General features: G+C 55.7%; 1 protein-coding gene across 1 annotated transcript in view; it reads right to left on the bottom strand.

Moving 5' to 3' along the window:
- Positions 1-23,993, bottom strand: part of Sec14l5 (SEC14 like lipid binding 5) — a 37,483-nt gene extending 13,490 nt beyond the window's left edge. Inside the window, exons 1-6 of the mRNA XM_046444821.2 lie at positions 23,766-23,993; positions 22,964-23,068; positions 4,558-4,707; positions 4,179-4,310; positions 2,183-2,311; positions 1,422-1,599 (exon numbers count right to left, since the gene is read on the bottom strand). Of these exons, the coding sequence (XP_046300777.1) occupies positions 1,422-1,599; positions 2,183-2,311; positions 4,179-4,310; positions 4,558-4,707; positions 22,964-23,026 (652 nt within the window). The 5' untranslated portion in view covers positions 23,027-23,068; positions 23,766-23,993. The remainder of the gene's footprint in view (positions 1-1,421; positions 1,600-2,182; positions 2,312-4,178; positions 4,311-4,557; positions 4,708-22,963; positions 23,069-23,765) is intronic.
- Positions 23,994-26,407: the final 2,414 nt, after the last annotated feature.

The following is a 26,407-nucleotide window of genomic DNA, read 5'->3' as shown; positions in this document are numbered from 1 at the left end:
TAGTAAGATTCTGGTGGAAAGTCAGGGTGAATAGACACAGCTTCACACTGTAGGTGGGAGTGATGATCATCAGCCTCTTCAGAGGCCTAATTGGTAAATGTACCTAAACCTCAGTGGCACAAAACCTCCCAGTAACTTCACGTTTTAAATGTTATGCTATGTATGTTTCTACAAAAATTTTTAAATGCTTATGTAGAAACTGGATCCACTGGCGCCTGCCTGCAATCCCAGCTACTCAGGGGGCTGAGGCAGGAGGATTGCAAATTCCAGGACAGCCTGGGAGACTTAGTGAGGCCCTGTCTCAAAATAAGAAATAAAATGGGCGGGAGAGGTAGCTAGTGGCAGAGTGCTCCACCCCCAGTTCCATCCCTAGTAACACCCTGCCCCCAGGTTTTTTAAATGAAAAAAGTAAAATCTCTTAAGTCCAAAGATGTATGGCACATTCTTTGTATATTTTTAATTTTTACTATTTGTGTGTGTGTGTGTGTGTGTGTGTGTGTGTGGAGAGAGATGCTGGGGATCAAACTTGGGGCCTAGCAAACCCAGGAGGGCCTCACGCACACTAGGCAGGTGCCCTACCACTGAGCTGCCTCCCAGGTCTTTTTATGCGATTTTGAGACAGGGTCTCACTGCGTTGCTTAGGGCTTCACCAAGCTGCCGGGGCTGGCCTGGAACGCGGGGTCCTCCTCCCAAGGCTGTGATCCTCCGCCTCTCCCCCAGTTGCTGGGATCACAGGTGAGCACCACCACACCCAGATCACTATTTGTATTCTTTAAAAAAAACTGAAACAACCTAGATGTCCATCCATAGGGGACCATCTAATTAGGCCAAATTAAAATAGCAAATAGTAAATGTTTATTAACAAGTTACGGAACCACATCACGACACCGTGAACTATTAAGGTCTTCCCGCTGATGTGAAAAGTAACCAGCCACATCCAGCGCAGATGAGAAACATCAAAACATCAAGGGGAATGCAGAATGCGCCCAACGAGTTAAGTTCGGCGTGTTACACAGGCATGGGCAACGGTGCCCACGTGTGTGCGGGTGTCCACCATCACGAAGGTCCCCACACCTACCTCAGCAGCTCGCCGAATAGAAACCCAGGCCTCCGCTCGGCCTCCAGGGAGCAGGAAGGCATAATTCCTACTGCCCATCTTCTGAGGAGTCTTAATTTTTTCTACCATGATCAGGCATTACTCGGGTAATTTAAAATAGTAATAAAACCAGAATCGCAGGCAGCGCTGTGCGCCCGGGTCAGCTGAGGGGCGGAGCCGGGGGTGGAGCCGGGGGTGGAGGGGGCGCAGAGGAGGAGTCGGCGGTCACGCAGGACCCAGACCCTCCGCGCTGCTCCTCCCTCTTCCTCCCACCCGGCGGGGCGCTTCCCAGCACCGGGGCCAGGGCGGACCAGCGGCCACCTACCGTCAGTTCCCACCGCCTCCGCGGCTGGGCCCAGGGCCCTGAGGGTCCCCTCCGCCTGCTGGGATCCGGGCTGGCTGCGGGCGTCCTCCTCCCGGACCGGGGCGGGCGTCCAGCGGGGGATGTGAGAGGTGCCCTGGGAGATGAGCTCGTTCAGGTAGTGCTCGATCACCTCCTTCCCCTGGAAGCCCGAGAGACCCGAGTCACGGGACGCGACGGCGGGGTCACCGCACTGGCGCCGAGCCACCTGCACCTGGCTGGGTCCCTCTGCGGACAGTGGCCTACTGGGGGCCGAAACGCGGCAGGTAGGGACGGAGAGGTGCTGCCCGACACCGCGGGGCTTCACCTCTCGGTACGGAGCAGCGGCCCCAACTAGCACGGTTTTATGTACCACGCAGATAAAACATATTAACAAAGTGAAGGTCACCTATGTCATCATGTAATAGGCGATTTCAGGGGTGGGCCTGAGGTCTCCGACCAAGCAGTGACAATTTTAGCCAGGAAGAGGCTCCGCAGAATGTCCCTCCTGTGCGCACTGAGCTCACTGCAGGGGCCCCCATATCCCCGGGTATGGGGACAATGACCAGGGTGTCCTACTGCAGCCAGTTCTCTGCCCATTGTCTCAGTGAGAAGGCGGCAATAGGGCACCCCGTTGGCAGGTGAGAAGACAGGTCCAGGAAGGTTACGGCTCTCCCCAGTGTCACAGGGGTCGCCAGGGGCGGGGTGGGTCTGCGCCTTCCTCCCGGGACCTCCGGCCCTCTCACCCTCTTGACGTTGGCCGTGTACTGCTTCATAGCGATCTTCTCCAAGGTGTTTTCAAAGCCAAAGAAGGACCGGATGTCCAGCGAGGCCGACTGCTCGAAGCAAGTCCAGTCTTCATTCTCGGGGTGGACCTGGAAGCCAGGCGCGGGAATGCCAGGTCTCATTGTGGGGCGTGCTGGCCTCCCCAGGGGCTCTCCCCAGGCACACCTGCAGTGGACAGCACGTCCCACCTAGCCACACCCAGGGGCCCCCTCCCGGAACCATGCAAAGTCTGAGCTGTTAGGGAGCAGAGAGCTGGCTCATGGGGGCCCAGAGAGTGTGGTCTGATAGCTGGGCCCCTGCCCTCTAAAAATACACACAGACTATAAAATTATGTGCAAACAGAGCTGGGGATTGAGCACTCACCCAGCACACGTGAGGCCCTGATTCCATCTCCAGCACCTCCAAAAAATTATATGTAAATGATGTTTCGTATAATACATCACTTACATAAGTGTATGAATAAATTATATATCTACATTAAATATGAGTTTAAGATATTTTAAATAGTTACATGTTGTATGTTAGACATTTATATGCATATTTTATATACAAGGATATACTTACTAAGTATATCCTTGTATATCCACAGGTGCACAGATGTCAATAAAGAAAACACACTGGTGGACACTACGGGGACCCAGACCTAGTGCTCCGAGAGAACTCCCCAGGAGGCTGCAGAATGTGCAGGTCCTGGGCTGCCCGACTCGGAGCAGGCCAGGGCTGGGGAATCCACATGCACAGGCAGCCTCGGTCCAGGTGGCCTGCCGTGGCAGAGCTCACTGTGGGAGGGGCTTAACAACAACAGGTGCCTACAGGAGCCTCAACTTCCTGGGCCCTGTCTCCAGGAGGTCCCAAGAGGGGCTGGAGGTGCATAAAGGAAAAGCAACAGGCATCTAGTGGGTGCCTGCTCATGTGAAGCACCAAGTGGCAGATGAATGGGCAGAGCCCCTCTGCCCGAAGGCTGGGCGAAGACTGTGGTAAACACCCGCGTGCTCTGCAATTGCCACGCAGGAGTGGCCATCCTGAGAACTGCCACTTGGGATCCAGCCTGGGCTGAGGGACCTGACCCACCTTAACTACTGGGTCCTCCCAGCAACCCGAGGACCCACCGGACAGGATCTGCCTATGCCCATTTCACAGATGTGGATGATGTGGCCTAGGAAGGGCAGCTACTCCCCCAGACTGCACGGGAGTGGCAGAGCGGGTCCCCTCCAGCCACGCCTTCCAGACTCCTCACTCCAGCCCTGTGGCAGCAGGACCTGGCCCCACAGCCTCGCCTCAACCCCTTCAGGTCATCACCCAGGCCCCTCCCAGCCCAGAACTCTGTTCCCAGCCTTCAGGAGCCTGCTCCTTCCACATTCAGCTCTCAGCCTCGGTGACACCTCCTGAGCAGCCGAGGGACCCTGGGCACCCCTCTTGCCATCTGCTGGAGCCCTTCCTACCAGGGGTCTGGCTTTCTCCCACCTGCAGGGCCCACTGGAGTGGAAGCCGCATGAGGACAGTGAGTTGCAGACCCGTCTACCTCCGGGTGCCAGCACTGGGCAGGGTGCCCGGCACTCCACAGCCGCTCACAGAGTAATACCTATGATTGCTAAAACTGACCATCTTTACATGGGTCTCAGCAGTGCCAGGCACTGGTCTGGGGGTTTGGAGAGTGACGATTCACCTGCTGTAGCCCTCACCACCCCTATGTGGTGGGCCACTTATCAACCCCACCCTGCAGATGCAGAAACCGAGGCACAGATCCCTGAAGGTTGCCAGTTTTAGGGGATAAAATACAAGACCCCAGTCACCTTGAAATTTCAAGGCCTTGGTGTAAATATATCCCAAACAATACCTGAAGCATACTTACACTGAAGAAAAAAAATGGGTTTTTTATCTGAGCTGGACACGCGCCGGGCACCTGTCTTACCTGCCGGCGCGGGAGGGAGCAGGAGGGGAGGCCGGGCGGCTCACCGAGTAGCTGCAGTTCTCCTTCACCACGACGCGGCTGGCGAAGGTCTCGTTGTGCGCCTCGATGAGGAGCGTCCTCTCCCTCCAGTTCAAGACGTTTTTCTGCACGAAGACCACGTGCTCCACGCCTGCGATCTGCAGGGGGGACCGGCAGCCCGAGGAGGAGGACGAGAGGAAGAGAGGCGCGAGTCCCGAGTGGCGCACACCACCCAGGCAGCTCCCGGACACCCGGTGCCTGCTCCTAGATCCCTCGCCAACCTGGACCTGCGGACCCACCCTGCCGCCCACCCGTCCACCTCCACCAGTCTGGGCCCCACTCTGCACCCTAAGACCACCCCCCACGCAGCCCATCCACACCCCCAGCCCAGCCCCAGCCGCCCACCTTCCTCAGCAGCCGAGGGGCGTCCACGCGCAGCCGGCAGCTGCGCTCCACCACGTGCACTGCCCCGTCCGCGCTGCGGGACTCGCCCAGGACCTCGCTGCCCAGGAAGACTGGGATCTGCGGGCAGGTGGGGAAGCGCTTCTCGTAGGCCTGGGGACAGAGCAGGGGTCAGGGCCGGGGCCAGCGCATCCCTTGCTGCCCTCGCAGGGCTGTGGTCTCCTTCCTGGGAGGGGGTATCCAGGACAGAGATAGGCACCCCCAGCCGGGAAGGGGCAGCGGTGGCGACTGCAGACACCACCAGCATCTTAACAGACGCCTTCTCGGAGGCGATGGGGACGGACCCAAGCAGTGATTTGGCAAATAGCGTTTGTGGCTTTGCATTGGACCTTTCCCCCTCAGAAAGAAGGACGGGTCTCCTGGGACATTTTAAAAGAAAGCATTTATCCAAAAAAGCATTTGACAAACTCCAACGCCCATTCACGAGAAAACCACTCCCCACGCGGAAGGGCAGTTCCTCAGCCTAATAACCGACCTCAACAAAAACCCACACCAACACCAACTCAAGGGTGAAAGACCAAGTGCATTCCCCAAATCAGACCCAAGATGCTACATACAGAAAATCCCCAATACACACACAGTCGGACTGTAAGTAAGCTGCGCGCGGTGGCAAGGCGTAAATAGGCGCGATTTACAAACTAGTTCTGCTGTACACACAGCAGTGCAGTTTACAGTAACACCAAAAAGAACCATGACTTAGGAATGCACCCAGGAAAGGGAGTGCAAAACTTATACTCTGAACGTGGCTGAAGGAAAGTAAAGAAGACCTAAATAGATGGAAGGCTGTCCCTGTTCGCGGACTGGAAGGCGTGATCTTGCCAAGACGGCAGGGCTCCCCAAAACGAACCACAAACTCAACGAAACCCAGTCACATCCCAGGTGTGTGTTTGCAGAAATTGACAGACTGAGGCTAAAATCCGTGAGGAAACGCAAAGGACCTAGAAGAGCAGGAAGAATCTTGAAGAAGAGTAAAAGCGGGAGATGCACACTTCGTCATTTCAAAACCTCTTAGAAGGCCACAGTAATCAAACCAGAATGGTCGTCGCACACGAGGGCAGCCATAGAGATGGAAGGAGTAAAATTGGAATTCCACAAATAAACATCACACGTGCAGTTGATTGACATTTGACCGGGAGTGGAGACAGATCCGTGAGGAAGAAATAGTCTCTTCACAAATGGTGCTGGTTGAACTTCAACCTCAGGACGCGTACAAAATCCAACTCAAAATGGAGCAAAGGTTTGACTGTAAGAACTCAAACTATAAAACTTACAGGAAAACACGGGAGGGGCTGGGGGTGACATTCAGTGGTACAGCACCCACCCAGCCCGCCCAAACCCGTGGGTTCAATCCTCATACTTCAAAAATCAACACAAAACACAAAACCCCCAGGAGTAAACCTTTATGACCGTGGATGAGGCAGTCATCTCTTAGCGGTGACATCAAAATCACAAAGGACACCATCAAGGGAAAGAAAAGGTGACTGAGGGATCAGGAGGGAATTTTTGCACGTGTTTAGATCTATTTGTACGTAGACAGTATATATATGACATCTGTATCAAATAGGGGACTTGTGTCTGGAATCTACAAAAATCTACTAAAGCTCAATATTGAAGAGATAAATAAATTTAAAAGTGGGCAGAGGATCTGGGCAGACGTTGTCCAGGCACGGTTCACCACCGGTGGCGGAGAGGCACGTGGGAAGGCGTTCAACATGGCCCGTCATTACAGAAGTGCAAACAACCACAGGGCAATGCCACTTCACGCACACCAGGGTGGCAACAGCAAAAGGGCAGGCGGTAGCGAGCGCTGGGAGACGTGGAGGAGCTGGGCCTCCTGCCTTGCCTGCCGCGGGACCTGCCACGATGCAGCCCCTTGGAAACCAGCCTGGCCTTTCCTCCTACAGCGAACTGTCTGCAACCCAGCGAGCCTGCTCCCAGGCACACACTCAAGACAATGAACACAAATGTGCACACAGAAATGTGTGCATTCGTGTTTGTAGCAGCTGTATTCAGAAGAGCCCCGAAGTAGAAACAACCCAATGTCCTTTAAACTGTGGAGAGGATAAAGGAATTGTGGTCCAGCCCTATGGTGGAATATTACTCAGCTATAAAAAGGAATGAAGCACTGACACATGCTGCACGTGGACGGACCTTGAAAACCCTGTGCCGAGGGAAAGAGGCCAGACACAAAAGCCTGCAAGTTATGAGAGTTGGCTTCCATGAAAAGTCCAGAACAGGCCAATCCACGGAGGCAAAGAGGACTAGTGGTTGGTTGCCAGGGGCTGGTGGGGGGGTGAGTGGGGCTGAGATGAGGGCCAAGGGCCTTGCAGCTTCACTGGGGGTCGCGAGGACAACTTGAGACTGTGGCGATGGCTGCACACAGCTGAGACTATGCGGAAGCCACGCAGTCGCACGCTTCCCAGGGATGAATCGTGTGGTATGACTCAGGCGTCAGCGCAGCTGGAGGGGCTTGGCTTTGGGTTTTGTGGGCCCCTCACACATCCCAGGAGAGTGCTCTACCTCTGAGCCCCACCCCCAGCCCAATGAAACTGTTCTGAAAAACACATGCCAATATGTGTACGTATGTACACGTATGTACATATACCCACATATGTACAAGAACATGTATGATGCATATAAGATACGTGTGAACACAAATATGTGATTTTTTTCTAAGCATAGATGGCCTATATTTATATATTTATCACCTGCTTAGACAGAATGTTTATCTTTGCGGCTTTAAACATGTAATTGTACATATAGATTCAGAAGATGTTTCATATGTAAACATACAGGCCGTTTAAAGAAGGCGCTCATTTTACATATGCATAGATTTTACATATTTTGGGCCCCGGCCAGCGTGCCAAGCCCAGCCCCCCATTTGTGAGTGTGACCTTGCACACTTCACCTGAGCCCTCTGCCTGCTGCTCAGGGTCTCCATGGGAACTAAAGGATGGGCACAGAGGAGGCATCTGGGGCTGCTCCCTCCTGGCTTCCCCTTGGGTCACTCAGGGCTTGTCCTGAGCCAGGAGGGTAAGTGCCCGTCAGAAGGGAGGCCCAGGCCCTGATGCCAGGGTCCACAGGCCACGGTGTCTCCCTGAGCCTTGCTGTCCCCAGAGCCACCGTGGGTGCACAGCAGACTCTGTCCCTTCTGCAAGTGTGGGGTCCTCCTAGGGGCCTGCAGACCTGGGTGAAAGTGACCGGAGGGGACCCCCGAGCCCATGAGCCACACTCGAGGAGGATGAGTCCGCCCAGTTCTGGAAGTGCCAGGTCGGGGCTGGCGGCCTCCGTGGCATCGCGGGGTCTGCTCTTAGCCTGGAGCCGCCCACGTGCCCCGGAATTAGGATCAGTGCAAGCTCCCAGAATAGTGCAGTGGGTTGTCTGAGGACAGACTCCTCCCCCTCTTCCCTCCATGCTCTGGGAGGAGAGCTTCACCCACCCAGCTCAGATGGGCAGAGCAGGAAGGGCACTGAGGGAGAAATGGTAGTGCCCCTGGGGAAGCCCTGGGCCCACGGGCCAACCCAGCTCCTGTCCCCCGGGGTGGGGAGCTCAGAGCCGCTGCCTACCAGAGCCGCTGCTTTGACGAACACAGCAGTGTGGAGCTCTGGCCCCTGCAAGGTGCACCAGGAGCCTCCCAGGGCCTGGCACGGGGTGGGCAGCCAGCAAGGGAGGGCTCCTGAGACCCCCAAGGCTGCCCTGGACCTCGCGGAGGCAGCATTTCTCTGAGAGCAGAGCGGGCCACCGCCTGGCTTGGAGCCCAGGTCTACCGGCCCCCAGACAAGGCGAGTCCCTTCATTCCTCTAAGCTGGAAAACGGGCACAGGAGTCTCACAAGGGACGAAGCCAGGTTGGACATCTCAGCCAGAACCCAGGACGTGCGCGCCACAGGGACCAGGGCTCAGGGTGGCCCAGCAGGTGCAGGAGCTGAGCTGGCTCAGGCTCCACCTCCCTGACCCGGGGAGAGGCCCACGTGGGAAGTCCAAGGGGAGAAGAGTTCGTCAGCCTCTGTACGAGCCTCTGCCTCTTTCTAACTGGGCGACTCTGGGCAAGCTGCTTGCCCTCTCTGAGCTTCCATTTGCTGCTGTTCAATGGGGTGGCGATGAGGACCTTGCCAGATGGAGTCTTGGTGGGGTCAGCCTGACCAGTCCAGACTGCCCTCCTCCAGCTGTGGCTGTTCCACTTCATCCTCTGAATAGAGTTCCTCGTTTGACAGATGAGGAAACCCAAGCGCAGAGAGACTTACTAATTTACCCAAGGTCACACAGCATGGAATGGTGAAGCTGGATTTGAGTTCTGGTTGGGCCCAGGCCTCCCTCCCTTGCGCCAGGAACCCCTGGCTCAGCAGCTGGGCTTGCTCTCGTGGGCAGCTCAGAAACAGAGCCGGCCGCTGTCTCCAGGGCTGTACATCACATCTTCTCCCTTTCTGCCCTCAGCTGTTCTGCTCTGTCAGGCAGTGGACCCAGGCCCACGAGTCTCCCCGCTCCCGGCTGTCCCTCTCCTCCTGCTGTTTTGCAGATGGGGGGCATACTCAGAACAGCCTCATGCCCAGTGCAAACCCCACGCTCCTTTCTGTGGCCCCTCTGCTCCAGCCGCACCGGCCTGGCCACCTCTGGAGTGCACCCCATCTCCCTCAGGGGCCTTTAGGCTTGCTGTTCCCAGTGGTCTAACACCAGTCCACTCACGTGACAGTGATCGGGTGGCAGGGAGTCACTGGCACCTGGCAGGCAGCCTGGGCCCTTCTTCGGGGCCCTCCCCAGCCCCCTGCACAGCCCGCCTTCCGCCTGCTCACTCCTTGACCTGCCCGTCCACCGCCCACCCCCCCAGCCAGCTAGCGGGTGGTGTGGGGAGGCCCGGAGGCCCCGGCCTTTCCACCAAACCACCTCACAGTCGGGCTCCCTGCTCCGCACAGAAATGCCAGCCGGCCACCTAGGCAAGGGCATCAGCTGGCCACGGCCCAAACAGCCCCAGGAAAGGTGTCCAGCGAGGGAGGAGGCCCCACGCTCAGCGCCCGCAGCCGCCTTCAAGAGCTGCCCTCACTCACTTCCCGTGGCAACGAGGCTCTCCAGGGCGCTCAGCCTGCAGCCCCGGACAACAGGCGTGGGGGGCACGAGTTCCCCGACTGAAGGGGCCACTGCCTTCTGTGGGCACCGGCGGCTGCCCCGTGGCTGCTCCGGCCACAGAGGCTCACATCTGTAGGCCCAGAGCCCAGGCACCACCAGGAAAGAGCCACCCCAGAGCCACGGTCCGGCATGCGGGGACCTGGGACCGGCAGCCTGGAGGGTGCTGATGCTCCTGGCGTTCACAGAGGGCAAGCAGCACCCCGAGTCCCCCCAGGCCCTGGTGAGACGGGAGCTGGAGCGTCCCACCCACGGATGAGCAGCCGTGGAGGCTGGGGGGGCAGAGCACCAGCCCGACCTGCTCGGGGCACTGCAAGGTCCCACTGGGCTGCGCCCTCAGGGGAGGAGGAGGATCAGGGTGGGGCTGGGGAACAGGAGACGAGGGTCCAGCTCCCTTCCCTGGAGGCTGTGGGACAACCTGGCCTCGCCCTTCTGCAGCCCGACACATCAGTCGGGTGCTGGTTGCATGTGGCCCACGGGTGCCGCAGGAGTGCCTTTGCCCGGCGTCCACGCCTAATCATCATGGCAGTAACAGGACTAGCTGGCGCTTGGCGGGGTCGCTGGGGTGTGTACCCTCCTGAGCACCGCCCCCTGCATCCTCCCGCAATCCAGGGAAGTGGGTCCTATTCATCTCCCCATTTGACAGGCGGAGAAACCAAAGCTCAGAGAGGATGAGCCACCTGCCTACAGCTGCACAGCCCGGGAGGGGCCAAGCTGGGTGTGTGCCCCGGCAGTCCAGCTACGAGCTCTTTCTGATGTTGCCTCTCAAGCCAAGAGGTGTGGCTCTCACACGGGTGGTAGGGTCATGCACGCTCAGCCCAGCCCTGGCCCTCCTCTGACCCTACTCCTTGGACTGTCCCCAAAATGTCTGGGAATGTGTCTGTCTCCCCAACTCAGCTGTGAGCCCCTCTGAGGGGCCAGCTTATCACCTGGTCTCCCTTTCCTGTTCCTGACTCAGAGAAAGCACTTAATAAACTCTGACTGGATGCAATCCAAATCCTTGCTGAGTGGATAGGGACTTTACCTGGGAGGTGAGGGAATAGGGAGCCCCAGAAGGTTGTTGAGCACCACCCACAAGAGGACTGGGCCCTGCCCACAGCCATCTCATCAGACATGAAAGTGCTCTCACCCCCAGGGTCATGTTCACAGACCTCAGCAGGGTGGCGGTCCCGGCAAGCGAGCGTTTGATAGACGTTCTACTCACCGTTGATTCATTTTAACTGAAAGCCTCTTTGGGTGCTCAGGAGTTATTACACTTATTTCCTGTCAGACATGGCTGCAGCCTTTGAGATCTGGGAGACCTGGGTACCCTGCCCAGGGGGGAAACCTGGAAGAGATTCTAAGACCAAGCGGACCCTTTGCCATTGGCAAAGTCAAAGAGCTCAAGGTCCCCTCCTGTGTGGTACCAGCTCATGTGACAGTTCTGCCCCTGCCTCAGAGCCTTGGCTGCTGGCTCCAGTCCCCACAGTTGTCCTGACCGCCCACAAGCAAGGCCCAAGCCTCTCCCCACGGACAAGCACGTGGTCCGGCCTCCCAGGGACACAGGGCAGTGAAAGGATCCAGTTACAGTGCCGCTGCCAGGTGGGGAGGTGCTCCGAGCTTGCGCTTCAGACAGGGCACTGACCCCAGGCCCAGAGCCCGTCCCTGAGAGGCCATAGTGGGGCAGGCAGGGACTGGTCAGCTGCCTCCTACGGGGCTCTGTCCTGCAGAATCCGTATGGACACCCTGAGCCTGGGGTTGTGTATTCCTGGACCCCCACCCAGGCTCGTCCACCTCAGGCTGGTGACCCCAACACTGTCACGGTGGTTCGATCTGCCTGTGCCCAAGTCCATGCGGAGGGCTCAGCCACAGTGTGGCACTCTGGGAGGTGGTGAAGCTTTGAGACCCAGGGCGGGTGGGCAGTCCTCAGGCATGGAGGGTAGTGGGACCCCAGCCCCTCCTCTCTCGTGCTTCCTGGACACCGGGCAGGTGGGTTTTGCTCCACGACACGTGTCCACCCTGAGGTGAGCTGCCCACCCAGAGCAACAAGGCCAAGTGTTGGCAGACTGAAATCTCCAAACCTGTGAGTCAAAATAAACCCTTTGTCTTCACTCGCCAGCCACCTCAGGTGTGTGTTGCAGCAGCAGAAAGCCAGCACATGTCTGTGGCGTGGAGTAAGCCCAGAACCTCCGGCTGGCACGCGGTGGCACCTGTGTCCCTCCCTCAGGCACCGCGGGTGATGAAGTAGGAAGGCACCACCGTTGGGCACTCCCAAGGCCCCGGCGCTTTCCAAAATGCCCAGCAGACACTCCTATGATGAAGGGGTGGGTGGCAGGATAGCCCAGCCTTCCAGGTGGGGAGCCAGCCGTGTGGCCTTGACCACGCCCAGGAATTCTCAGTCCCTTATCAGCCTTTGTAAAAAGGGGAGCAAGACAAGGACCCAGCGAGCAGAGCCGGGTTGTCAGAGGAATAAAGGAGTCGGCTTCCATAAAGGGCTCAGAACGGTCCTGGCACTAGGCTCCTTCTACACGCGCATTTGTTAAATTTAAATTTTAAAAAAGAACAAGATTCTATGAAGTGCAGAAGAGCTATTCCTGCTAGTCACTTGACAGCTGATTCCCTGCCGGCCCTCCCTCCCTCCTTCCTGCTCCTCCCTGTCCAAAGGCAAAGGAAGCTGGAATAGGCTGTACCACCAGATTTCCACCCAAAGTGGCAAGAACTCCCCGAGTGCACCTCCTGTACCAGCCCAGGACTCCACCGCCCTCCTCCCCCTGCAGACAGGACTCAGGGCAACCCCTGCCCCTGCCAGCTGTGGCCGCGGGGGACCCAGGACCCCAGGACAGATGCGCATCATGTTTCTCACGGACCAACTTTTTCTTTTCTTTCTACTTCTTCTTCTTCATTTTTTTTTAATGTACTGGGGAGGGCTGGGGATGTGGCTCAAGCGGTAGCGCGCTCGCCTGGCATGCGTGCGGCCCGGGTTCGATCCTCAGCACCACGTACAAACAAAGATGTTGGGTCTGCTGGAAAAAAAAAAAACTAAAAAATAAATATTAAAATTCTCTCTCTCAAAAAAAATTTATTTTTAATGTACTGGGGATTGAACCGAGGGTCTCTTGCATACTAGGCAAGCTCCCCACCACTGAGCTACTCCCCAGCCCCTTTTAATTTATTATGAGACAGGGTCTTGCTAAGTTTTCCAGGCTGACCTCCAAGTAAGATCCTCCTGCCTCAGCCTCCCACAGAGCTGGGATCACAGGTGTGCACCGCTGCTGCACCCGGCTCCCCTCCAGCTCTTTTTTCCATGGAAATACAATCCTCGTACCATGTCATTCACCCTCTTAGAGCATACAGTTCAGGGCTGGGGATGTAGCTCAGGGACATGGGGATGGCATTTGGGAAGCCCTAGGTTTGCCCTCCCGCACTGAAAACATAAGGTATGTGTTAGGTCGGGGTGAGGTGGCCAAGGGAACAAAGCACCAGGCAACCCGCAGGGAAAGAAGCACCAATCAGGCGCAGCCAGACAAGCAGTGATAGACACCTGTCAATCAGCGGGGTCTCCTGACCGGTCCTGGAAGGACCCTAGAACTGCAAGATCCCCCGACCAACCCCAGGAGGACAAGGAGCCCTAGAAACCTCCCTACCTGCCCTAAGCCTGATAAAATTCCAGTCCGGCCGAGCCCGGGTGGGACTCCCCTGACCGCTCTGTTGGACGGGAGGGTCCCCGGAGGAATCTCAGTAAAGCCTGTTCAGCTGCCTTTCCTCTGCCTCCTCTGGTCACCAGGGCCTGGCCTCACAGTACACAGCTCCGCGTGCTTTAGAGCACCCACAAAGTGCCAACGCTCACTAACTCCGACACTGTGGCCCTCCGCTCCCGGGATGTCCACTCATCACTTCCCGCCTCCAGGCCTCCCCTCCCTGGACTGTTCTTGGAAGTGGAACCACGCAGGGCCTGGCCTCCTGCGCCCGGCCTCCTTCACCCAGCACATGCTTTCGAGGGTCCTCGGGGTCGCCGCACGGTCAGCGCGTCACTCCTGGGCAGCGGCGCTGCTGGTGCATGCCCCCAGGGCCACGGCAGACCCAAAGGCAGCAGGGCCATCCCACTGGTGAAGGGAGGCGGCGAGGTCTGAGGTGGCTGGGCCAGGCCCAGGGCAAGCTCCGCCGTGGGGCCCGCTGCCGAAGGCCTGCAGCTGTTCTACGGAGCGGGGCGGAGCCACCGGGTCCCACGCCATGCGCCTTGGGGCGCCAGGGGGCGGAGGGGGCGAGGGAGGGGCGGAGGGGGGCGGAGGGGGGCGGAGGGGGGCGGAGGGGGAGGAGGGGGGCGGAGGGGGGCGGAGGGGGGCGGAGGGGGAGGAGGGGGGCGGAGGGGGGCGGAGGGGGGCGGAGGGGGCGAGGGAGGGGCGGAGGGGGGCTGAGGGGACGAGGGAGGGGCACCAGGGGGCGGAGGGGGCGAGGGAGGGGCACCAGGGGGCGGAGGGGGTGAGGGAGGGGCACCAGGGGGCGGAGGGGGTGAGGGAGGGGCGTCAGGGGAAGAAGGGGAGGAGGGAGGGGCGCCAGGGGGCGGAGGGGGCGAGGGAGGGGCGGAGGGGGGGGAGGGGGGCGGAGGGGGGCGGAGGGGGGCGGAGGGGGCGAGGGAGGGGCGCCAGGGGAAGAAGGGGAGGAGGGAGGGGCGCTTGAGGGAGGGGCGGGGCGAGGGTGGGGCACCAGAGGAAGGAGGGGTGAGGGAGGGAGGGGCGTCGGGGGTGGAGGGGCGTCAGGGGGTGTCAGAGAGAGCACAGGCACTGCCACCTGTCAGCTGGTGCCCTGCCTCTGCCACCTGTCAGCTGTGCCCTGAAGCGACCTCTGACGCTGCCACCTCCCAGAGAAGAGGAGGAGGAATGAGGCGGGGGGAAGGAGGACAGGCTTCCTAGGGGCTGCCCTGGGGTTACTGGAGGACCTGAAGGCCTCCGCAGCTGCTGAATGTCACTTATATTAGGTTTTTTTTTTTTTTTTAATACATTTTTTTTTGTACCAAGGACTGAACCCAGGGGCTCTTTACCACTAAGCTGCACCCCCAGCCCTTTTTAATTTTTTTTTTTTTTTAAACAGGGTCTTGCTAAGTTGCTGAGGCTGGCCTCACACTTAGCTAATTCACTAGCTGAGTGCAGTCCTCCTGTCTCAGCCTTCAGAGCTGCTGGGATTGCAGGTGTGCGCTGCCACGGCCGCTATAGAGTAGGTTTTAATGGACAAGAGCACAGCAGACCAGGAGGGACTTGAGCAGATCGTTCACACCAATGTCCACAGCTGCCGAAAGGTAGAGATGACTCAAGTGGACACCACACCATGGAGTATTACCCAGCCATAAAGAAAGAAGGAAGAACTTGAAAGCACGGTGCTCTGTAAAATAACCCAAACTAAACAGGAAGCAACCATAGGAGTCCTCTATGAGGTACCTGGCTCGGCTCTGGCTCTGTTGGAAGAGACAGGAAGTAGAACAGATGTTCCCAGGAGGGAGGAAAGGCGGTGGGGGGGTGGTGTCTAATAGGGACAGAGTTTCAATTGGGGGCGGCAAAAGACTTCATAGGTGGATGGTGGTGACAGTTGCACAGTGATATCACTTCCTCAGTGTCCCTGAGGACACACTTGACATGGTTACAGGGGAGCCGTTCATCTTATGTGTATTTTGCCAACATGAAGAAAAAGTCAACGAGCTCGTCCTGATGTGGATCAGGAGGTCACGTCTGTGTGTGTGTTTGTCACCTCGGCACCTCTGTCTCCAAGGCGCCTCTGTCTCCACGTCTGCTTGGCTCACCACTGAATTCCCTGAGGCCTGAAGGACACCTGGGACAGTGTAGACACTCAGCCAAGGAGTGTCTCAGCCTGGAAAGGAGAAGCAAGGAAACAGGAGGAGGGAGGAGGGAAGGGGCAGGTGCCCGGGAAAGGACAGGAAACTGAACTGTCCTCCTGTCCGCACCTGGAGGAGGAGGTGGCAGAGGCACAGGTGCCCTGGCCTCAGAGGGAGCAGGCCTGTGTCCACACTCACAGCTCAAAGGGTAGCCGGTGCCTGTCTGATGCTGCCCACATGCCACCTGCAGAGGCTGAGCTCTGGAGGGTTCTCCTTTAGGCAAGAGACTAACATCTCAAAATGTCTCCTCTGTTGTCGAGGCAGAGTGCATGAACGAGGTGGAGAGGAAGACTTCTCCTGGTTTTGACAGGTCCCTAGAACTGCAGCTGCAGACAGGGTAACAGTTAGCTGGAGGGAGACACCTTCTGAGCACCTGGCTTCTCCGCACCTGGAGAATGTGCCAGCCGAGCTGCCTGTTCCCACCCTCTGCACACAGACCTGCTTCTGAGCATCACCAGCACCTCTGGAATGGCTCAGGACCTCCAGGGCCAGCAGGGGCCCCGGCAGCTCGGGGAGAGCCATGATCGATCGGCAAAGCCAGAGCAGCCTGACGGTGACCTGGTGCGTCGGGGTCTTACTCAGAGGAGGACGCTGTCTCAGACTTCCTAGGTGTCTCGGGAATGCCTTGGGACCTCACCTCTGCTTCCTGGCTGCACCCCAGCCTCCAGGAGGGAAACCCTTATTCAGTCCACTCTCTGCTCAGCAGCCAGAGACCCTCCTAATCCCAAATCCGCCCCCATACCCATGGAGCCCACACGTGCTGCTACTTTCCAGCTCACCCTGGTGCCCAGCTGGGCCTCGACTTTCTTCAGAGAGATGAGTCCTACCCAGCGGGCCTTCGTGTGCCTTGCACCCCTCCCTTTGAGTCAGCCAGGCTAACTTAAATGACCCTCTGGTGTCCACCAGTGGCCCTTCTCTGTGTTCCTGCAATGACTAACCATGTCAAGATGACAAGGCCCAAGCATGGCTCGGTGGCAGAACACTGGCCTCGCATGCAGGAGGCCCTGGGCTCCATCCCCAGAGCTCCAACGACAAAAAGGCGGGTGGGGTGGGGGCTTGAACAAGACAGACAGAGTGCACCTTCCTGGAGCCTCAATGAAAAGATCCATCGGAACAAGTAAACAAAGTAGCTGAATAAGGATGCCTTTCAAAAAGTGCTAGGAAACAAGGATTGGTAGCCACTTGTCTAGCACAGCACTTGGCACAGGGAGAACTCTGTGCCAAGGGAACCCTGTAAATATGGGGTGCAACGTGCACACAGGCTTGAAGCAATGCACATGGGAAGTAACGCGTGAGGGCCCCCAGTTCACTTCAGGGCTCTGGGAACCAGAAGATCCCTCTGCTGGGCAGCAGACTGTGTCTGTTCTCTCAGCCCAAATCAGAGCACAGCGAGGTGGTGGCCGGTGCTTCCCTCAATCTGCCAGCAGCAGATCGGAGGCTGGCCCCAGGGAACTCATTTAAACATTTAAATAAGGCCCCTGCCGCTTTATTAAAACTGCGTTCACAACAAGATTCCAACTGTCCATAACAACAATTCCAATTCGTTTGGGCCTGGGCTGAAAAAAAATTTATCTTTCCAGGTCGCTCTTTATTAACAATCCATTTGCTGAATTACAGGCTGGTTATCAATGCGACACGGCCAGGTCTTTAAATATTTTAACACTTAATTGCTGAGCGACAGAACCTCACCTCCGTAACCTTTCTGCACACAAAACGCCTACTGCTTACGAAACCCTAGCCTAGGCAGCTCCCTTATTAGGGTTTGCAGAATCAGAGATGACCTGAAGCCACCGGGATTTGGAGTCCCCAAGGCCCCCAGAGTGCTGGCTGGACAAGAGAGGAGAGGGCATTCCTGAAGCCACTCCACTGAGGCTGGTGCCTAAATGTTCACGGAATGTCGGAGCCGGAATCCAGAGCATCTGGTGAGGGTGCAGTCCACGGGGTCAGATTCTCTCAGTACCAGCTCTGCCAGTTGCTGACTATTATGGGCTGGACTCTATCCCCTAAAATGATGGGCTGGCATCCTAACCCCTGCCACCTATAAATGTGACATTATTTGGAGACAGCGTCTGTACAGAGGTAATCAGTTTAGAATGGGGTCATTAGAGTGTCCTTATAAATCCAACGTGGCTGGTGTCCTTATCAAAGCAGGACGCTTGGATGCAGAGAATACCCCTGTGTAGGCTAGGCTTATGATACCGCAAACCCAGGAACCACCAGTAGCCAGGAGAGAGGACCTCCCCTCGACTTCAGGGGGAGCACGGCCCCGCTGAGATCAGATTCCAGGCCTCCAGGACTGTGGGCAATACATGCCTGTCATTCTGGGCCACCCAGTTATGGCAGCCCTGGCAAACGCAGCATTAAGGGACAGTCTCCTTAGCATGCCGGCCTCAGGATCGCAAGTTCAAGGCCAGTCACGGTGACTTAGAGAGACCCTATCTCAAAAATAAAAATAATATAGAACACAAGTCCAGAGCAATGGAGAGAGCTGACCGTGGTCTGAAACCGTGAGCCAAAATAAATCCTCCTTAAACAAGAAAGAAAGAAAAAAGAACCTGTTTAAATCCATTAAAAAAAAAAAACAACAACACCAAACACAGCAGAGATCTCTTTGGAAGAAATATATCCATGCAAAGACTTGTGCAAAGACGTTTACGAGAAGCATTATCATTCACAAAAGCGCCAAATTGAAAACAACCTCTATGTCTGTCAACTGGTTGATGGATAAACAAACGTGCTGTAGCCACGCAGCCAAGCATCGTTGATCATGAAGAGGAGTGCAGTACCATCCTTGCTGCTCGGTGGACGAGCCTTGAGAACATCATACACCTGGGCGGATCCTCATCCCCAGGCCCATCAACACAAAAACTCAGCTTTTTACATGTCAGTCATATCTCAATGAAGAGATTTATTTAAAGAAATATTACACTAAGTGTGAGAAGGCAGACACAAAGCTCCATGTATTGTCAGATGCCCTTGATACCAAATGTCCAGAAAAAACAAATCCACAGAGACAGAAGTGATGGGCGGTGACCTAGGGTTGGGGGGCAGGCTGCCAGGTCCAGAGAAGGAGAGAGATGAGGGGCACATGGCCAAGGGGTGGGAGGGAGCTGCTTTTGAGGGTGATCAAAGTGCTCAAGGGCTGGGGGTCTTGCGCCTCCTGGCAGAGAGTGGGCTTAGCACACGTGGGCTGTGCGCTCAATCCCCAGCACCAAAATGGATGTGGCGAGGGTTGCGGGGTCCATGACTCCACTAACACTGTGGACTCCCATCCTTTAAACGGGTGAGCAAACTGTGTGTGAATGATTCCCACGCAGCCATTCAAGCCCCAGCCGAGGACGAGGACAAGCCGTGGTTCACACACATTTGCCAGTGAGCCCCGTCCATGCACCAAGCCCTCGACTGAATCCTCACTTCAACGCTGCCTGCTCCTCCCCAGGAGCTTCAATGGCCCCCGTTTCCCAGAGACCCCGAAGCTCAGAGGAAGAAGGGAGTGTGCCCAGGCCAGGGCAGGGACCCAGCAGGGTGGTTCTGGCTCTTCACCAGCACCATCTGGGAAAGAGGAGAACCTAGATTCCACAGAGACAGCACCCCCTCCGCCCACCTGCTAGGACCAGGCATTCAAAGGACAAGGACCCTCCCCAGGCACTCTGGATTCCTTTCTCTGCTCGCCAAGGCAACACCAGCCCACTCTCTGGGACGTCCATATAGAATGCCATCAAGAAAGAAGCAGAGGCCCTGGAATCCCGCCTTCAGGAGTCCAACTCCCATGCAGGAATTTGGAAAGAGATATCCATTCCTTTGATTAGATTCCTTCCTTCCTTCCTTCCTTCCTTCCTCTCTCCCTCCCTCCTTTTCTTCCTTCCTTCCTTTCTTTCATTGGGGATTGAACCCAGCGGTGCTTAACCACTAAGTCACATCCCCAGCCCTGTTTTGAATTTTATTTATTCGTCTCGCTGAGTTGCTTAGGGCCTCACTGAGCTGCTGAGGCTAGGTTTGAACTCACAATCCTCCTGCCTCAGCCTCCCAAGCTGCTGGGATTTTAGGTGTGCACCACCGCGCCTGGCCTTGGTTAGATACACCTTTTTTAAAAAATATATATATATTTTTAGTTGTAGATGGACACAATACCTTTATTTTGTTTATTTCATTTTTTTGTTTGTTTGTTTATCTTTATGTGGTGCTGGGGATCAAACACTGTGCCTCATGCACGTAGGTGAGCGCTCTGCCACTGAGCCACAATCCCAGCCCTAGATACACTTTGGAAGTCAAAGAAAAAATATGTTTTTTTGGAGAGGGATTTGAAAAGGACCCCTCACAGTGGAATTATAACCAATTCCATGAGCCCAATTTCAGTTATTTATGTCACTGTTGGTGGACTTTTGAAGAAGCAAGGGACACTTTGAATCTCAAGTTGGTTTTGTTAAACAAAACCCAGAAGACCAGCTCCTTGGTCACTTGGATGCAGTGGAAACAGCTGAGTCCATCTGGAACTTCCCCGGCATCTGATCCAAACTGAGGGCAAGTGTTTAGCTGGGAGACAAAGAGGGACCTTAAGTGCAGAAAAACCCCTTTTGTGCCCACACCGCCTGCAAGTTATGTGCAGTTATGCAGCTATTTTGGGGACAATAATGTTTTGTAAACAGTCGGCAAAGTGGCTTTGTGGGCAGTGTTTCTGTGGCTTGGGACCGTTTCGCCAACAAGGACCATACAGAAGATAAGACATGGTTGTGACAGTCCCTTTGAAAAGTACAAATAAATTAACACTGGTATGGATAATAAGTAATAGAAAATACTTAAAAAAATTATTTTTTTACTTGTTGATGGACCTTTATTTTATTTACTTGTTTGTATGCAGTGCTGAGAATCGAACCCAGTGCCTCACACGTGCGGGGCAAGTGCTCCACCACTGAGCCACAACCCCAGCCCTGAAAACACCTTTTAAAAAATGTCTATCTGGGCTGGGGATGTGGCTCAAGTGGTAGCGCACTTGCCTGGCATGCGTGCGGCCCGGGTTTGATCCTCAGCACCACATACAAACAAAGATGTTGTATCCGCCAAAAACTAAAAGAAATAAACATTAAAAAAATTCTCTCTCTCTCTTAAAAAAAAAAAAAAATGTCTATCCACAGGGCTGGGGCTGGGGCTGGGGCCCAGTGGTAGAGTACTTACCTTGCACACGTGAGGCCCTGATTCTATCCTCAGCACCATATAAATAAGTAAGTAAAACAAAGGTATTGTGTCCATATTTAATACAAAAAAATAAACAAATAAATAAATATACCTATCCACAAGCCTCTACTGTAGGTGCTCAGATCCATTAACACCTGGAGGCAATTACAGATGGGGGGTAACTGAGCCATCCTGCATTTTCAGGATGAAGTCTTTCAGTGCAGGTTTAACCTGCTCCAGCAAAGGCAGGTGATCCGTGGTGCCAGTCATATTAAGACATCCACAGGCATGTGATTTTTTAAATATATATTCTTTTATTTATTTATTTATCTTTTTAGTTGTTGATAGACCTTTATTTTATTTACTTATATGCAGTGCTGAGAATCTAACCCAGTGCCTCACACAGGCCCAGCAAGTGCACCGGCATGTGATTTTTTAAAGTACAGTGACTGTAAATATTTTTGGGAACCCTGAACATGCAAAACTGAGTTCACATTTTTTAAGCCTGTGCCATAGTTGGTTTTTCATTCTATGGTGACGTGTCTTAGCTCAGTGGCCAAGATTCACAGCTCCCTGGACCATCCCAGAAGGTTACTTCTCTCTCTCTTCTACTGAATGAGTCGGTGAGTTTTCAGGTCTTTAGAATACATGTGCTGCCAGGAGGCTTGGACCAAGCATAGTTATTTATATTGATCTGCCATTTTTTGTCTGCTTGGTAGGACTGGGCCCTGTGCCGGGCAACGACCACTTTTAATCCTTGTGACAACTTCATGAGGTGCGTTGAACCCTCCCCATTTCAGAAATGAAGAAACCGAGGCTCAGGGAAGTTCAGAAACCTTCCAAAGACACGCAGCCAGAACACCGCAGAGCAGCAGTGGGGACCTAGCCCCTCCGACTCTGTGCCCCTGGGTCTCTTCATCGCCCACCTGGAGTCCCACCCCCATGACAAAGAAGGAAAGACAGACGACAACAGCAATCACGCGGCCTCCTGCAGCAGCCCCCCCCCTCGCCGCAAGCAGACCCTGCACTGGAGCCTTCCATAAATTGATCCTCCTAGTGTTGACCGGATTTGAAAAGCAGATGATCCCCCTGTAGACGTGGAGAGTGGTGGCTCTGAGAGGTCACCCGGCCAGGCAGCTGTGGAGCTGGGATTCCCCAGGATTCAGGGGCAGGTGGGGCAGACAGGGGTGGACTCAGTTGTCTCCACACTTTGGAGACAAGCCTCTATAAGGCCTGGTGTAGTAACTGGGAGCAGCCTGCACTGGGGGCTCCCACCAGCACAAGGCCTTGCCTCTGAGGGCACCATGAACCATCTCATTGACTCCTCACCCCAACCCCATAGCGCTGCCCTCATTTTTCCAAGCAGGAAAGAGAAGCTCCAAGAGACAGAACAATGACACTAAGAAGGAATCCTATGACAGCCCGTCCCCAGTGCCTGTCCCACAGCACAAAGGCCACGGATCCAGGAGGCAACCAACGTTAGCTGGCCACACAACACTGATAGGTGGCACAGCTTCTGTGACGTGTCCTGAACGCCCTGGGCCAGACCCTTCCCACCTGTTCATTCACCCCCTCTCACCTCCTGGTCTCAGCTTCATTGAAGGGCACACACAAGGGTCTGGGGACACAGTGGTTAAAATCAGGACTCTGGAGTCCCCTCTGAGTTGATCTGAGTCCTGACTCCACCTCTCCCTGGGACGGAATTTGGGACCACCCCTCAACCTGTATGAGCTTCTATCTAGTAGAAGTAAATGGGATTAATAAATTGAAGGAAACCTTGCATGTGAAGAGTTAGCAATGCAAATGTTCAATGCTTTATTATTATTACAAAATAATATTTTGTAATAATTTGCACCTATTATTATTACAAAAAGGAAACCAGTCATTTAGCCCCGATATCCTTGTTTCCCAGCCAAAGGGTCTGAAGTAAGAGCAAGGTAAGCTTTCAACTAGGGGAAGACAAACAGTTCTTAAGTTCTGGTCACTGGGCAGGGATTCCAGAAGTTCTGAAAAGGTGGGAAGGGACAGTCAGGTAGGAGGGTGACTGGTCAGAAGCCTGACTGACCAGGGTAGCTGAATAACTCAATAATGCTTTCTCATCTGGGGGTCCAGGGAGCTCCCTCTTCTTCCCACCATAGCTGGTTTCCTGAGTCCTTCCAACTATCCCACGAGGGGCCCGAAAATCCAGGGTCACTCACCGCCATGACCAGCTCGAAAGGGTACTTGTAGACACGGACAGGAGACTGGTACTTCTGCACCATGCTCACACTTGGAAGCCACCCAGATGGTGGCCAGCACAGAGCCTGGGTGAGGGGTGACTGGTGAGACAGTAGCTCCTTTCACACCAAGCAGGGACACTCCCCAACCCCTCTGGCCCACCCACACTTCTCTCCAGCCCTCAAAGTGAGGCACCTGATACGATTTCCAAGTTAGTCCAGGCCAGGCTTCAAACACCTGTCCTGTCCACTACCCAAGACCCCAGACTACACTCACCCTTCCAAGAGCAGTTAGCACCTCCAAACCTTCCTCCATTCCCACCCCTTCACAGGGAGGGTCCCCAGAATCACCCTTCACCGTCACATGCACGCGCACACACACGCAAGCGCGCACACACGCAATTCCTACACTCCCACCATTCTCTTCACACATGCTCCCACAGCTTGCCACAGACATCCTGACGGATAGCCCCCCAAGTATCCTGCGCTCCTATTTCCCCCCAAGACACTCTCACATACACACAAGGGTCACCAAATTTCACCCGCACTGTCTCTGCCACACACATGCATGACTCCCCTCCCACACAGGACCACCATGCACAGGTACACAACTTTGCACACTCACGCAGCTCTCTGAAGCACACACCTACCCAAATCCACGCACACAGATTTTCCCTGATGTACACAGACGTGCACACACACTCATGCGCACACGCACTTGCACACCCACACAGAAGCAGGCACACACGCATAGGCACGCACAGGCCCCCGCAACCCTGCTCACCTCAGCTCTTGGAGTCTCTGGGGACACAGCCTGGGGGGCAGTGTCCTGGCACTCGCCTGGCCCAGGAGCTGAGCTCGCCGCGCCTCCAGCGGTCGCCGAGCGGGAGCACAGCGCCTGGGGCGGAGCCCGACCGCGGCTGCCAGGCCAGGGGCGTTAAGTCCAGCACAACCCGGCGGTCCGGCCAGCAGGGGAGGAGCCCGAGAGGCTGGAGAGAGACCTGCCGGGCCCGGAGCGCTCCAGGACCCGGGACAGCGGAGATCGGGCTGGCCCCGCCCACGCCGCCTGCCAGGGCCCCGCCCAGGTTTACCTTGCTCACTTACTGGCCCCGCCCCGGACGGGTTACTCCCTCCCCTCTTAGCCCCCCCCTCACTTTGTATGTCCCTTGCTTGACCACGCCCTCATCCCGACCCTTCCTCCGGATTGGCCACGCCTCCGGACGGCCCTGTGTTCTCGTCCCGCCCCTAAGGCGCCCAGCCTCGGGAACCGCCGTGCGGCTGGGAGGTCCCTGCCCCCAGGTGGGCTCTGCGCCCCGCCGGGCCAGTGCCTCCGGCGCAGTGTACTTCAGCCCATCAGTGCAGGTGCATCGTCCCTCGCTCAGGTTAACCTCGGCTTCGTCCCGCAGCCCTGGGCTGGAGCCCCGCTCCTTCCTCCACCTGGCCGTGCCCAGGAGGCCCCTCCAGGCGTTCTGCACGTGTCCACAAAGCCCCCGCTCTGCGTCGGGCCCTGCAGGCGCTGAAGAGTCACCAGAGAACACACCAGACTTCCTTGCCCTCGTGGGTCTTCATTCCATAGGGGAGACAGACATTAAATAAATAAGGCACAGAAGTAGGTGGTGAAAAATGCCAAAGGGAGAAAAATAAGTGGGGAGGGGCTTCAAGAAACCAGCGGAGGGAGGTTTAGAACAAGGCGGATCAGGACCATCCTAGGAAGGCGACATCTGCCCACCCCCTCATTTTAGCTCACATCCGAACCCTTCAGCCCACCGGGACTCGCGGAGGCCCAGCTCTCCCCTGCTGAGTCCTGCCTCTCCACTCCTCATCTGTTTGGCCTGCAGGAGCCCAGACGCTGGCTCTGGATCGCTGTGTCACCCAGCAGCTCCTCTGCGCCGGCCCTGGATGAACTGGTCCGTCCCTGTGGGGGAATCAGACCTGCCTCCCACTGTCCCTGCAGTGAGCTGCTCCTGTTCCCTGCCCAGCCGGCATCCCATTCTAGTCCTTGTGTCCACTCATTCGTCTTGGTTTCTGGCGGTCTCTCTCCGGAGACTGTGAGCTCCCTGAAGGCAGGGCTGTGGCTGCCTCATTTGCAAGCGAGTCTTCAGGATCTTAACTGGGGACCGTGCAGGCAGCAGGTGCTCCGTGCCCTCTGGGTTATCAGGGATGGAAATGGGACGCAGAGTTCCCCTCGCCGCCACAAGGTGGCGGCAAATGACAGCCCATGGCGTCGGGAGCAGCCACAGGTGACTTGGCTGGCGGGGCTCCTCCCCGTGCTCTGCGGGAGGGCTCGGTGCAAGGCTCGCGGTGTACATCAACAGTGTTAGCTGGTGTCGCGAGCACAAAAGGCGAGTGGGCGCCTCCTCTGCCCCAACACGGGAGGATTGACTCTGCCGGGCGGGAGCGGGGGCTGGTGCGGGGACTGGACACCGAGCGCTCCACGCAGAAAATGGGACCCGCAGGGGGGAGGAGAACTTCACTTCCTCTTCCTCCAGACCAAGGGAACAAATAAATAATGTCACCTGCACCTACCACGTGTGTCTCCTATTCTTACCCGCTTCTACAGTTAATTAATCCTCCCCGTCCCCCTTTTCGTGGTGTTGAGGACCAAACCCAGATCTTCCTGCGGTCTAAGCCAGCGCTGCACCACCCCCAGCGGCCCACCTTCGACCGAGTCCTCATTTGCATTTACTGTTCCAGGCGCCGTTTTAGAAGCACTAATTCATTTAATCATCAAAACAGCTCCTATAGTTATGAACACGTTTTTGAACTTGATAGAGGTGGTGGTTGTGCATGGTGTTTCTACTAAATACGACCAGACTGAATACACTAAAATGGTTCGTTTTAAGCCCAGCTCAGGGGTGCAGAGGCTGAGAGGCAGGAGGTCACAAATTAGATGCCAGCCTCAGCAATTTAGCAAGACCCTGTGTTGAAATAAAAATTAAAAAGCACTAGGGGTGTGGGTCAGTGGTAAAGTCCCCTGGGTTCAATCCTCAGTAAAAAAAAAAAAAAAAAAAAAAAATCTTAAAAATGCTTAATTTTATGTTCCATGACTAGTTTTCAGGTTTTTTAAAATTATTATTTTATTTTATTTATTTTATTATATTATTTTATTTTTTGTGTGGTGCTGGGGATTGAACCCAGGTCCTTGTGATGCAAGACAGGCACTCCACCAACTGACTATATCCCCAGCCTGTTTGGTTGTTGTTTATGTGGTGCTGAGGATTGAACCCAGGGCCTCACTCAACCTAGGCAAGTGCTCTACCACTGAGCCATAACCCCAGCCCCTGAAAGGTATTTTAATCTGCATTTTACACAGAAGGAAACAGGCACAGAGAAGTTAAGTAACCCGCCCAAGAGAACAGCTGGTAAGAGACTTGAACCCAGGACTGGTCCTCTAATGCCTTCTTTCCCCAGGGATGCGGCAAAGTG

Source organism: Marmota monax, unplaced genomic scaffold, assembly GCF_021218885.2.
Source record: "Marmota monax isolate L192 unplaced genomic scaffold, Marmota_monax_Labrador192_F-V1.1 WCK01_AAM20220418_F8-fsc00035, whole genome shotgun sequence".
Taxonomy (NCBI): domain Eukaryota; kingdom Metazoa; phylum Chordata; class Mammalia; order Rodentia; family Sciuridae; genus Marmota; species Marmota monax.
This window is presented reverse-complemented; position numbering and strand designations above follow the sequence as displayed.